We start from the raw sequence: 13,953 nt of genomic DNA on the forward strand, positions 1-13,953 counted from the left end.
CATCGATGCGAATTTCGTAGGAAAGGCGATCAGCACGCCCGGTTGGGGTGGAGTCTGATCGGGTTTTCCAGTATTACACCGCGTTACTTCTTTTTTGCAAAAAAACGAGGGACACCGACTACTCCAATCGTCCAGAAGACGTCCAAACGTTAAACGCTTTAGGATTAAATTGCTGCTGCGTTTCGCTGGCGTGGTTTCGATTTAACCACCCTTTATAACTGACTTAAGTCACGCGTCATCTCTCATACGAGTGTTATATGTGTGTATATATATATATATATCACGGTTTCCTTGTGACTTTGACAAAAAATTTAATTTAAATCATTTATCATCCAATCGCTTCTTTTTAAAGATAAGTATATTTTCAAGCAGTACTTTTCAAAACTTATAACTATTCAACTCGTGTTACCTCGAGAGAGTCAAAGTTATACTTTGTGGAGAAATATTTGCTGTTGGTGAAATAGTGCAGTGTCGGCTTCTAACGTTACCGTCATTTGAGACGTCCGGAACTACACGCGTCAGTTGTCTGTAAAGACTTTCTTTTTCTACTGATACCTTCGATTCGCTTTAACCTAGCTCTCGTTTCAAATTTTCCACTACGGTTTTTCAAAATTTCCAGTGGGATTGACGCAAAACTGGATTAATAACAGTGATAACTGGTGCGTTGTAACGAGTCAAGGGTGGGTAACGGAGAGGTGGCGAGAGTGTGGGAGAACGAGAGGGTTGTAAGAGGGAGGATAGGCGGAGCTAACGAATTACGAGGCGGCGGCAGAAGCAGAACACGACAGCCAGACAATTCGCCTCGTTATTCGTTCAATGTCAGACTGTAATATTTCACATTTTTTCTAGATTTATTTAAAAATTTTCCCTCGAATTTTCAGCCCTGTCGTTTTGCTAATAACTTTACGTGAAAAACGCATTTTTCCGGTGGCACGGTAGGTGCCGGGAGACCGGCGACGGCGCGGGCGCAACAACGGCGCAACTCCTCTCTTCCTATCCCGTCGCACGATCACGCTGACCACCTCTTTCGTGCCCTCTCGTATTCTCCTCCTTACTCAACCGAGCTCTCTCTCTCTCTCTCTCTCTCTTTCTCTCTCTATAGATCCCTCCCTCTCTCTGCCTACAATCAAAACTTTCCACTAATTTCTCTTTTACACTGTCCCATATAGATCTTTAAATCTCATTTTTTTAGATTTTCATTAATTAAATAATAATAACATAAATAAGAAGATAAACATTTAGAAGAACGATTGGCTGTTTCGAAAACTGCTCGTAAGCGAAAAATCTGTTGGAGAAAACTGGAGAAAGACAGGCAAAGAGAGGGAGGGAGGGAGGGAGGGAGAGAGAGAGAGAGAGGTAGGATGCTTTATTCTTATAATGCAGAACATCCTGGGGAGTGCTTATAAGGGCAATATGGTCCATCGTACTTTTTAGCATTTTTATGAGAGCTGCCGCTGACAGTTTATTTTATTATATCGCTGTGCCACCATCGCCAACTCCATATCGTCGTCGCCTCTGCTGCCCATCGTCCATCTGCCCAGGAGACTCATAAGTCGAGCTGCTCAACCACCCACCCTCCTCCCCCTTCCAACCTTCTCTATTTCTTCCCCCTAACCCTCTAAATCCAAATCCACTGCAAAAAACACGATAGAATAAAATCACTCCTAGTTTATTTAAAAATGCACGCAGCATGGAATGCATTGACCAATTATTTCTCAACAGCCCACTCAAAGTATTTCGCTTACACACCTCTTTCGTTACGCAACGTTATAAAGCACCGAGCGATTTCGTAAAGAATAACGGATTTCCCACGAAGAGAAGGAGGTTCCAAAGAACGTTGTAACGAAATCAAGAGGTAGGGTCATCGTCCACCGGAGAACCAGTATTTTTTCGACAATTGACCGATATCCCAATTAGCATTTTCTTGTATCAAATATGGAAAAAACATTGAATAACGAGAGATCCATTTAACGAATTTATTACTGCGACTATTGGTCGAGTCCTGAAAGAGACGTGGGTGGCTCAGCGTGGACCTCGGAAATGTTTAGTTATTCTTTTGAGTCTTCTATACAGTACTGCATCGAGGATGTGGAGGATAGTTGGTAAAGGGAGGGTGTTTTTGTAAAAAGAAAGAAGAAAAGAGAAAGAGAAAGAGAGAGAGAGAGAGAGAGAGAGAAGAGGGGGTGGGGGTGTAGGCTTGTGGCGATCGGGCAATAATACTAAAAAGATAAAACCTTGGGGGGTGGGCACCCTTCGGGCAGTGAAGCCGACTATTGCTCAGAAGGTAGGTGGGCCATAAGCTGTGGACCTTACGTAAATGGTCCTAGGGGCAAGTTCTTCACTCACACATATACAGCCAGCATAGGCAATCGTTCCTTTACCAACGCAGCTCTGCTCACTACCACAGGCGAATGCATATCGGAGACAGATTGTTACAATAGCCGAGCTACGTACGGGAGAGCCTCGCGATGTGCTGCGCTAATAATGGGCGGGATTGCCGATCAGCCAGTTGACCGTGACTAGATAAAAAATACTGCGCCAGTCACCCTATTCCAACTTGCCACACACACACACACACACGTCCATACGTATGTATATACGCGAGCATTCTTTACTAGGAATGCCACCAGCACCACCCTGTCCCTCCGTATACCCTTCGCCCTTGTCTCTCCTCCCCTGTGTCCACTTTCGATATCCATGTGGATCCTGCAGGATAATAACAAACAAATCGCTCACGTCTCTCGATCGTCTCCTTGCATTGATCGACTCCTTTGCCAAACAGACCAATTATTTTGTGTGCGTGTTTACTTACTACAATAAACTGAATATTTTTTATTAATCTAGCTTCTTCTATTGATATATAAATTTCAGTTTAATAGCCAAAGAAATGGTCATTTATTTCTGATTTTTCTATACATATAATTGTTGGCTGCAAGAACCGTTGATCCTTATCTCCAATGATAATTGGTAGAGACAGTTATAGATTGTTGGATCAGAGAGCAGAAATGATTCATGTATACATCGTTATCGACTAGTAACCCCATATCACCATATCAAGAGAATGCAGAGAATGGCGGGGAGGAGTGAGTGGACGGAAGGGGGTAGGTGAAAGAGGATTGCTGACGTTATCAAATCTTCCCTTCTTTAACTTTTGTTCGTGGTAAGAATAAGCATGACGTCACAAGGTTAAAGAAGAACTAAGGATTAAAGAGTGTTATACATATTAATAACAATTGATTGTTCAGCACAATTATTGGTTCAATGATTAACAGCAGACTCGTGATGACTGGTAAATGAATATTTTTGTGGACGATCGATTATTGGGATCGATTATGCTCAACGGAGAGGGAGAGGGGGTGAGGGAAGGAATGAAAAAGAGAAAGGGGGGAGAGTGATATTCAGTGAGAGTAGATGGAAATGCGAGACGTTGGTGCAGAGGTGGTTGCATGATGGTAGAAGGGTAGTAGTGGCAGGAGATGAAGATAGGACACGATGTCGTCGTGACTTGACAATAAAGCTCGTCTCGTACCGTTCCCACCCCAAGCCCTAGCGCACCAACCCCATCCCGTTTGCTTCTTCACCCTTCAAACAAGCTCTCCCGTTAAGGTTCGTGCTGCTCCCGCGTCATCGGACAGTCTCGCCACCTGCTTTACGCTACATCCACTTTATGCTGCAACACACAAATGTGCAACCCTTTTCCATTCCATGTAACTCCCTCAAACCAGATTCTCGCTTATATATACATAAATATCTATTTTAAATAATTTAATATGTATACGTAAAATAATTTCTATACCACTGACTTTGTCTTTATAATTAAAAGAAATTATGTTACAGTACAACAAACTAAAGTAAAACCCACTTTTTCCACCTGACTCCCCCTATCCTACATTCATTCGAATATAAATATATATTTTAATATGTTTATGTATACAGTATATTATAGCTCGTATACAACAACTTTTCAAATAACTTTTGTTTTTTCGAGATTTTAAAAAATTTCAGTCTATATTGCAACACGCAAATCTGCAACCCTTTACGCCTGCCCCTCCCCTACTTAATGTTGTATACATGAAGTAAGAAAAAATCTGTCCAAGTCCTTTGCTCTTCATTTTGGTAATTGTAATCATGGTGAATAAGAATCTTGGAAATATCGAATGGGGCAGAGATGGAAAATTCGCGGAAAGGAATTTCACGTGTTCTTTGAGGATCAGCGGGTGAATCAAAGAGTACACTGTTAAACCTGTTAAAACGATCAATCAAACTGTCAGTATGTCGAGCGCGGCGTCTGTCGGAGCTCGGAGGGTTCTCGAGGGTCGAGGACAAACCCATTGTCAAACAGCCCCTACGGACAAGTCAGTTAAATCCTCATTAGACAACTTTATCTACTTCGTTGCTGCCTGACATTCCGCAAAAGTGACGATGAATCTTTTCAATCAACGAATGAAAAGCAACACTCGCTGGATACGAATTTAATGCGATTAATAAAGATCACTCCTCTTACCAAATTTTACAACTTCCATTCAGATTATTCGACTTATGTTTCATATTACAAACTCGTCAACATTGGCTGAGGTACCAGAAGGCGATTATTTTATTCACTGCTAATAGTGGATAGAATCGTGAGTAATAGGAGATAGAGCGAAATTCTATTTTTCAGACTGATGACCAATATCTGGCTATTTAAGAAGGAGAGGGTGGGTCCTGTGCGTTATAGAAGAGACTCACAAAAAGAGTTTTTCTTCTAGAACCGTATATTAGAAGGGAAACAGCAAAGCTTAGCACAATAAACTTAGGGTATATTTTATTATGTATATTTAAAGTATAGAAATAATTTGTTGAATGTATAGAAACAATTATAAATTGCAAAATAATAAGCCCCTCTCGTAAGCGATTTGCCAATGTAGTTATAAATTGACAGGAAAGATGCAGCTCGTAACTTTATTATTGTCTGAATAGATAAAAAAGACAAGAAAATCTTTAATTTTCTTTTTTTTTGTATCAAACAAAAATTGCATTACAGCTTTCCCATTAATTGGAAACTACAGTAGCAAGACGCTCATCGTTAGAGCTCATTGCTCTGGTATTTATTATTGTATCTATTATTCCCTAAAAAATTAATTTTTACATTTAAAAAATATATAGGAAAATATACTCCTAGATTCTTTAAACTATGTTATTTTTTCCCTTCCAAAAAATCTTGGATAAAATGATTTATCTATGTTTTCTAAAGCAGAGAATCCCCCTTTTAAACATGTCCAACGAGGAAAATGTATAGCGATTTCTATCCAACCAATTTCTTGTTTTTATTATAAACTTGACTATATAAACTGTCATTCTTTTTTTTACGTGTAATAAAATTGTTCACTCCAAAATTAAAGGAGAAAATAAGAATAAAAATAATTTATTTTACATTTTTGTTATTTACTATCCATGCCACGACGGTAACTAATGATAATAATAATAGTAGACTATTAATTGAAGAAGAACGTTAATCATTGCCCTTTGGTTCACAATTGTTCGTGAATCGAGAAACTTGTTTAAATGCAACATAAAACTTTCGCATTTCGCAAGTGAGTAATTGGAAATTGGTTGGTTAATAAGGTGTAATGTATGTTTGGCGAGGGGTTGGTAGGGGCGAGGGGAGGAGAAGAGCAATGCATGAATGGTTATGGGGCATGTTAGGGTTATGAATCGCGCGATATTTTCATGAGCTGCGGGTTTCGTCGAAAAAGGAGAACGCATTGTTTACCGAGCTTCCGCCTCGATGAGTAGGATTCATCGTCGAGTAGCGCCGTCAGCAAAAACGACGAGCGAGTAAAATCGGAGGAACGTTAAAATTGTCAGCTTTGCATTCTATCATATAAAACCTTACCAATCCTCACTACCGATATTCAACCAATCATTCCCAATTTAATAATACCCTCAACATTACCTATAATTAAATGTAGCTTGGCAGCTTTTACGAGAACACTTTTTCTTTTTGAATTCTGACAGTCGAAACTTTCCGTGGCAAAGGATGAGTCATCCGCAGCTCAACTGTTGAACCCAGTCAGCATATTAATGTCAACATAACGACTGGCAACGCTAAATATTGTTACCTTATCGAAATGGTGTTGTAAAAAGGAAAGGGGTAATTTAAGAGTTCAGGAAGAGAATGAAATATTTAGCTATTTCAAAACTGCCTCTTTTTATTCAATTTAATCCTATGATAATTACACGTATAATTCTGATAGTGTAAAAGTTTGTAAATCAGTTGCTGTCAAACAATTGGATGATATCGTTAAAAGAATTTAAACTAAACACATTAACTTTCTTCACCAATAATAACCAATGAAATTATAAACATAATAATTATACTAATGGTAATAATAATCGTAATATAGCAATGATAGTAGTAATGACAGTAATAATAGTGGTATTAAAACAATAATAATAATAATAATAATATTTATGATCATAATAGTAATATTAAAATAACAACAAATTCTCGTCGACGTGGATATGCAAGTTTAGAGGATTGAACCAAAAAAAACTTGTAACTCTGGAATGTCCTTTAATGTGATTTTAGGAATCTTGGACTTCTCGACGTTTCATAGCGACTGTGTGTGCGTTAAAATTCTTAAAGAAAAAATTGATTTCGTTCAAGCTCTAAAATATCATACAACGTAAGTCGATGCAATAACGAAATAATAGCAAACATCCGTGAGAACGATAGAGAGAGAGAGAGAGAGAGAGAGATTTCAACGAAGCAAAAACTTTGTTTCCGTCTGCGGATCGTAATCAGTCAGGTACTGTAAACAACAATTAATCCGCAACAATATAATCTTAATAAGAAAAAAAATGTAATATTGTTCTCATGCCTCCTCGTATACGTAATAATATTTACATTCGATAATCGACTCTAATTTCCTAACGAAAATCTTTTCGTCAATTCTATCGCCCTTTGAACAGCTTTAAATCTATAGCGAGGATATTCTCGAGATGCTCGCAGAGATTTACAGAGAGTATTTAACAATACAGGCAACGCGCGACAAGTTTCAGCATAGACTATCGGATTCGACGATATTCCAATAAAAATAGACTGTTATCGATCGAAAAGGATCGAGGGTGATCGTAAAAATGCAATTTGGCTCGATAGATCGTACGGATTCGGCCAGATCCCGTAGGAAAGCGTGTCCTGTCCACAGTCCGTGAAATCCTTCATCGCGATAGACACTGCAAACAAATATCGAAAGTTTGTTGGAAAACTGATATAATGTTAATTAAAAAATGCACGTATAAGTACACAATATTATATTATAATTTCACTTTGCGCATTATCCAGCAAATGTTCAGTTATTCCCTATATGTATATACGAACGCGAGATAGAGGACCACATATATATATATATATATATATATATAGGAAGAGGAGTTGTCGAGAGACAATAAAGAAAAGAAGAAAACTATGGAAACTTACCCGTAAGATCGTTTGAATTGTCTCGACGGTGGAGGTAATTCGTTCAAGTCCAGCAGGCGCCTCCTTGACGCTGCCGATGTCACAGGTAAACCTCCGGACTTGATGGGGCTGGATGATGTTGGGATTGGGACTGGGATTGGGGCTGTTGCTGCTGATGGTGCTGCTGCTGCTGATGCGTTTGGTGCTGATGCTGATGTTGCTGATGCTGATGCTGCTGATTCTGCGTCGCTGCCTGCGGCTGATTATGATGTTGTCCATTGACCTGGTGACTCTGACGGGTCTTCAGGACCTCGTACCTCTGCTTGAACATATCGCATTCTTGCTTCACCCTGGCCACCTCGATCTTCATCCTCTGCAGCTCTATCTTCACCCTCTGCAGCTCGTTCTGCAAGTTCCTGTTGGTCGTCTCGAGATCCTGCCGTTGCTGCAATCGCTTGCTGCGACAGTTTTGGGCGTAACCACGGTTCTTCAGCGTCCGTCGCTTCTGCTTCAACCGTACCACCTACGACCACACAAATGAACGTTCTTATTTATTCTTACCCCCCGTTGGACCACCCCATTCCAACGATCTGCGCTTATGTTTATCACTTGAGAAGGTTGATCCTCTTGATCGAGAGATTAAATGACACTGAGAAGAAGCAGGTAATGTAAGGGGAGGTGGAAGGGGGAGAGGAAGGGATTGATAAAATAAGCCGAGAACATGAATGTTTTTAACGAGAAAAGGAGAGAGACCTCACTCACCTCTTCCCGCGGGCAACCATGGAGGCGTTTGTTTAGCTCGCGAACCGACAGTGACATGAGTAGCTCGTCGTTCATGAGTTCGTCTTGGGCACTGTTTCCGGTGCAATTGGGGTAAATGCCATTTCCGTTCCTCTGAGCCGAGATCGAGCCAGCAGCGCCGCAAGAGCTCACCGAGCAAACGCTCATTGGTCTTCCCGGCTGCATCGACATTACTTGGATGCTGTCTTCCATGTTTTGCATGACACCCCCGCCCGCGGGAAGTATACAGCTGCCTGGACTGGGACCACCGTAGTACTCGATGTGACCCGACATTGTAATGTAACCACCTAAGGAGACAACACAGCAAGACACTTGGTTTCAGAGCAGCTGTCTATATATATAAAATAGATGATGGATATCGAGAAAAGGATAAGAAATCTGCGGAAGGAGAACGCACCAGTGTGCCTGGACTGTCGCTGCAGCTGCTGGAGCTCCTGGAAATGATGATGATGCGAGGAGGAGTTGGAGGGCCAGTCAGCAGGGTGGGGTGGTTCCGGGGTTGGTTCCTGAGTGCAGTGTGGCCTCAGGTCGAGGGGCTCCTGCCTGAGGGACTGGGTCAGCCACGCCATGCCCCCCTGCATCTCGTCCTGCTGCAGGATCCCAGCAGGAATGCTTCCTGGTCCTTGCTGCAGTTGCATCAGTTGAGCGTTGTGGCCGTGATGATGCTGGTGCGTGCGGTCGTTACGGTGCAATTGCAAGGGGGGTGGTGAAGCTGAGACCGGAGGGGTGTCCGGGGGTGTCCCTGGATGCGAGAGCGTCGTCAGGTGAGGCGCGGCTGCCCCCGGAGGCGCCTTCACCAACACTCCCTGCTGCATCTGTATGTGTGGCTGACCGTACAGGGGATGAGGCTGCTCCAGGTCGTGTGCGGGGGGTGTCAATGGTGCCATCGTCAACCCCTGACCTGCCTGGATCTGACCACCCCCCGATAACTGCACTACCTGACTACCGTTCACCATCACCGTCGGCGAACTCATTCTCACCTGCTTCGTAAATCAAAACCATCTTCACTTTTCCTAGTTTCCTTTGTTATTCACGTTTTTTATAATCGTTATAGCTGCATTAATCTTGGTTTCTTGAGATCGCGCGAATGCTCGAGATTATCAAACGTTGTTTCATTGGAACCTTCTCCGTACGTCTCAATGCTTTCTCCCAACTTAATTCACGGATTCGATAAGATCTAACAGTGATTGGGTTACATTGTATGTATATTGCGCGTAGTATGGGTCTATCGTAGCTTATCTCTAGCTGCACTGCGTGCATGCTTTTAATGGAAACAAATGAAAGCCAGTGACCGTCGCCGAGCCGAACAGATAAGATCTCTGAACATTTTATTCTCTCGTTTGGGTAGTGCAAATAGCCATGCACATGTGTCTCGATCGTCGCGTTATTTTCGGGTTTAACGTTGTAATTTCACGAGTTCAGCTTGATTTTCGATAATTCTACGTAGAAAGGTCGATCGAACGTGTCTGGAGTAAAAGGAAAAATTTCAAAACGCGCAAATTATTAAGCTCCCCCCCCCCCCCCCCAATGGAACCTTATCGACGGGTCAGAGAGAAGATAGAAGATGGACGCGTTAATAATAAATCATTGGAGAGACACGATAAGCGTCTTATTAATAAATCTACGAACGCCGAGAGATTTAATCGGAATACTTAGCGCGTAGGTATTATGTCAGAAAACGGTGAGCTCAGCATTACAAAGAAACTTTGAAGAATCATCAGTTTGCCTGCTACTGGTATTCGAGAAAAAATGCACGAGTCGAGACATTGACCTCTTGGTGAATTTTCTCGAGTCTGGTTGTTTAAGAGTACGAGAGGGGAGGGGGAGGGGGAGTGAGAATAGTGCTTACCTCACGCTTAACGTCAGCGGGATCGAGATGATCGAGTACGAATTCCTGAACGTATTCACGGGCTAAATGATCCTCAGCTTCCATTTTAACCTGATCGACCTCCACCTCCACTTCTTCTACCGGGTCCGTCGCAGCCGCATACGGAAGCGTCTCCTCACTATCAACACTGGTGCTATCACAACCACTGCTGCTCCCGTTGCTTCTACAACCGACGCCTTTTCCTCCGCCTCCACCTCCTCCTCCTCCTCCTCCTCCCCCACCCCCACCTCCACCTTCCCGCCGATCCGTCGTCACCGTCACCGTTAACCTTTAAACGCCTCGTCCGATTACTACTTTCCTTTTTCTACTAGCTCCTTCCTTTCTCCGGCTAACGCCACCCCCAAACACAAAAATACACACACACACACACAGACACAGGCACTCGTGTGTGCCAGTCTATTACCGATTCGAACGGTTCACACTGCTCCTTGCACTTTCATCCCCTTTCGACACACTTTCTTTTCTCCAACACTCGCCCTCATCTCTCGTCCCAACAACTGTATACGAGATAACCCGATGTGAAACCTTTCCCTCTCTTCCTCCCTCTTTCTCTTTCTCTTTCTCTGCAAATCCAACTGTTGCTGTCTCGTCAGAAGCTTCCTGGTTTCCTCCAACTCCCCCTCCGGTCGTTCGTCCAAAATTTTTCGAAACTGCGATGAAAAACCTGCTGCGTAATTTGTTTATATATATATATATATATAATTAAGCTATAATAATACGCTTTAAATAATCCTGCACGAGACTCTCCGTTACATAAACGAATAATCGGATTAATCCATCAACGATCCAAACTGTTTCGGCTCAAAAGTTCTTACGTTCGAGGTGAATCGACACGCGAGTTTGGTCTAGAAGAAAAGGAAGAAGAAAATGAAACGTGGAGTGTTGGGCCCTTGAGGAATTTCCTCTGTATCGTTGTCGCACAAACACTTGCACTGAAAAGCCACGATGAAATGTAAAATAGGAACGGTCATTCGGATCCAAGATGACGTCCCCTTTCTCTCCCCCTCTTCATCTATCCCTCCCTAATACTCCTTGATATTCGGATATCTGTGTATTACAGAGTGCTGGGATTTTTGGCACGTAAATAAAGTTTCGAGGTTGGAGGAAGGCGCGTATAATGAAGAGACGTAGGTGGAAGCGAGGAATCAAGGTGGGTATATAAATGTTGAGAGTGGGGGGGAGGGGGGATTGGGTCGGGAGAAAATTGATAGCCAAAGAACGAGAGGGAGAGAGAGAGGACGATTAAAAGAGATAAAGAACGCGTACCGTAGAGCAGCGAATGCGTCGATGGAGTGAATTCCCACTCTGATTGTTGGAGGAAGGAGCTAGCTGGCTCGGAGCTCGACTCGGGTTCGCGCTTGCGTTTTAATGTTAGTGCGCGCGCCCTCGCGCGAGACTACCTTTCCACCTCTCTCTCTCTCTCTCCCGCTCCCGCTCCGAGTGAATCTCTATTGCGAGGGTGGAAGGTGCGAAGAGGAGCAGAGAGGACGGGAGGTAGGAGAGAATCGTAGGCGGAGTCAAGACAGCCTACCCGGAGAGTCAAAAGCCCATTGGCCAGTGTTAGCCGACGTGCCGCCATTTGCAAGCTCTCCTCGCTCTTCGCTTACCTCCGACTATATCGCCTTTCCACTGGATCCTCCTGCAACGAACCTACCATTAATTTCTAAAATGATTATTATAATTTTTCTATCCGGCTCCCTCGCACCTCATCAAGAATTCAATTTTCCGCCCTCGACGACCACCCCTTCCCACCCACCCCCACCACCCCCTCACTCTCAACCCCTTATCGGTGCGCCACTACCACCCCCAACCTCCACCAACTCTTGCTTATGACTTTTTTCACACTTTTTACCATCTCTCCACCCCCTGCAGCATGTAGACTTAAATATAGAAACTGTGCAATCGTATATAGAATATAGAGAGTTTATCCGCGGGACGCGAGCTACAATTTCAGTGGAAGAGATTGAATGAAGAGCGTAGGATAAGGGAAGCGGACAGGGCGAGAGAGATAAATAAAATTGCACGAGACTCGCATAACTTTCATCAGATAGTCGAGGGAATAAGGCAGATTGCTCGAGTAGTTTTGGCAGAGGGAAGAGAAAGAAATCACGGGGTTGCATCTAAATGGATATATATACACACACCACCCTCACTTAGCGGCCTATATATCTCCAATGCCGCGACTTTAAAATGATGCTGCTGCTTCATGAATATCAAATTCTCGCGGCTCTTTTCACCTCCAACCTCGCCCCCCCCCCCCTTCTTCATCCTACGCTTAGAATTGTTTCTCGACTCTTCCTTTCCACCTAGCTAAAAATCACATTATTTCTTTCTTGCTTCATAATACACGCGTGTATATATATATATATATATATATATATAATGCCAGAGAGCGCACTGCGATCCTCTTGAAAATAATTGTCCGTAAAGTTGATCTGCTCGTAGAATTCTTGCTGCCTGACAGACCGATCTATCGATCTCCCCGAAGCTTTGCTTTGGGCTCGGCTTACGAGGAACTTTACGAGATTTACGAGAGTATTCGAAAGTCCGTGCATTACTAGTTTTCGCAAACTATTTATTTATCGAGAGGAGCATCGGGGTACTCCATGCACTGGATTCTGGGTACCACGGGAGCATCGAGTATTTTTAACGGGGGATGGGAGTGCGAAATAATGATAAAGTGATAATAATGGTGTCCAATAAAATGGTGATGAGACTTGTAGGGGGAGGGGGGATGGATGTATCGAGTGGAAAAAGAGGGAACAGTAGGAGAAGAAAATTGTTCGAGAGAGAGAGAGAGAGAGAGAGAGAGAGAACGAGGGGCATAAAGGTGAGGAAGAGATGGAGAGGGGTGAGGGGCGAGAAGAGGAATGAGGGAGAGTGCTGAGCCAGCATAGCCGACTAGCCAGCCAGCCAACCTCCTGCGCATCGATACCAACCAGTCAGCCAACCTACCAATGAACCTACCAACGTACCTCAACCCACCAAACCAACTTTTTCTATCAGAAAAATCTATATTCCTCCTTGGCCCTTCTCCTATCCAGCCTATTTCCTTACATACGTATATTAGCAACGTACTTGCAGTCTCCCGCTTGATTGATTCACTCCCTCCCCCCTTAACGCGAGTCCCACAAGAAAAACACCAAACCACCCTCCTCCATCTCGACACTCTTCAAATTAAAGATAAAATTGCCAGAGTCCATATACCGGGGACTCTGAGTATACATATGTCATATAGTATATATACGTGTACGTATAAATGTAAATAAATGAAAAACGCAATGCGATAGCGTAATAAAAGATAGAGATAAAGACTATCACACCGACGAATAGAGATAATTAGCGAATGAAAGAGTGGTTTGTGGGTGAGAAATAAAAATGGCACATGTGGGAATGAGGTGTAGAGTAAGAAACGATGTAAGGGATTAGAGTTTTGGGGTTGGAGGCTCGAGGGGTGGTGCGGAGCAGTGCTCGCTCACTCCCACGAGAAGCGCAGAGATTTGTTTGCCCTCCGTGGCTTAATTATTCTCGGATGATCGCTGCCTGTATCGGACTTGCGAACAATCGACGCACAACTGCCATTATCCCTGTCATCCCGATTGAAAATATGACTCTGCAATCGAGAAATCCACCCCTTGTAATCGCGACTCAACAATTATTACTGGGACCCGCATATATACTTTCTTCTTATACGAATAAATCTGAAAATCAAATTCTACAAAAATGAAATATTTCCACTAGACGGTGTGAGTTTTAGTCGAATGCAGAAAGGATCATTCCTTCTCCCTTCCTATATAGAATTTCCAATCAGCCAATTAGAACC

At 43.1% G+C, this 13,953-nt stretch overlaps 1 protein-coding gene across 4 annotated transcripts; it reads right to left on the minus strand.

Annotated features, from left to right (window-relative positions):
- Positions 1 to 6,183: 6,183 nt before the first annotated feature.
- Positions 6,184 to 10,312, minus strand: LOC136785645 (transcription factor Maf-like). Of its 4 annotated transcripts, none has more exons than XM_066746817.1 (5): positions 10,092 to 10,312; positions 8,640 to 9,225; positions 8,195 to 8,529; positions 7,463 to 7,964; positions 6,184 to 7,218 (listed from the first exon to the last, which is right to left on the minus strand). In XM_066746817.1, exons 1-4 carry the CDS (start codon positions 10,173 to 10,175, stop codon positions 7,542 to 7,544), a joined length of 1,428 nt encoding a protein of 475 aa, XP_066602914.1. In that variant the 5' UTR covers positions 10,176 to 10,312; the 3' UTR covers positions 6,184 to 7,218; positions 7,463 to 7,541. The 4 variants fall into 4 exon arrangements, with proteins under 4 accessions (XP_066602914.1, XP_066602910.1, XP_066602912.1 ...); XM_066746813.1 differs by having other exon boundaries at positions 8,640 to 9,222; positions 10,092 to 10,305; XM_066746815.1 differs by having other exon boundaries at positions 8,204 to 8,529; positions 8,640 to 9,222; positions 10,092 to 10,304.
- Positions 10,313 to 13,953: the final 3,641 nt, after the last annotated feature.

The sequence above is a fragment of the Prorops nasuta genome, unplaced genomic scaffold (assembly GCF_024137725.1).
Source record: "Prorops nasuta isolate Cenicafe-Biocafe unplaced genomic scaffold, Cenicafe_Pnas_1.2 PNAS00003, whole genome shotgun sequence".
In the NCBI taxonomy this organism is placed as follows: Eukaryota; Metazoa; Arthropoda; class Insecta; order Hymenoptera; family Bethylidae; genus Prorops; species Prorops nasuta.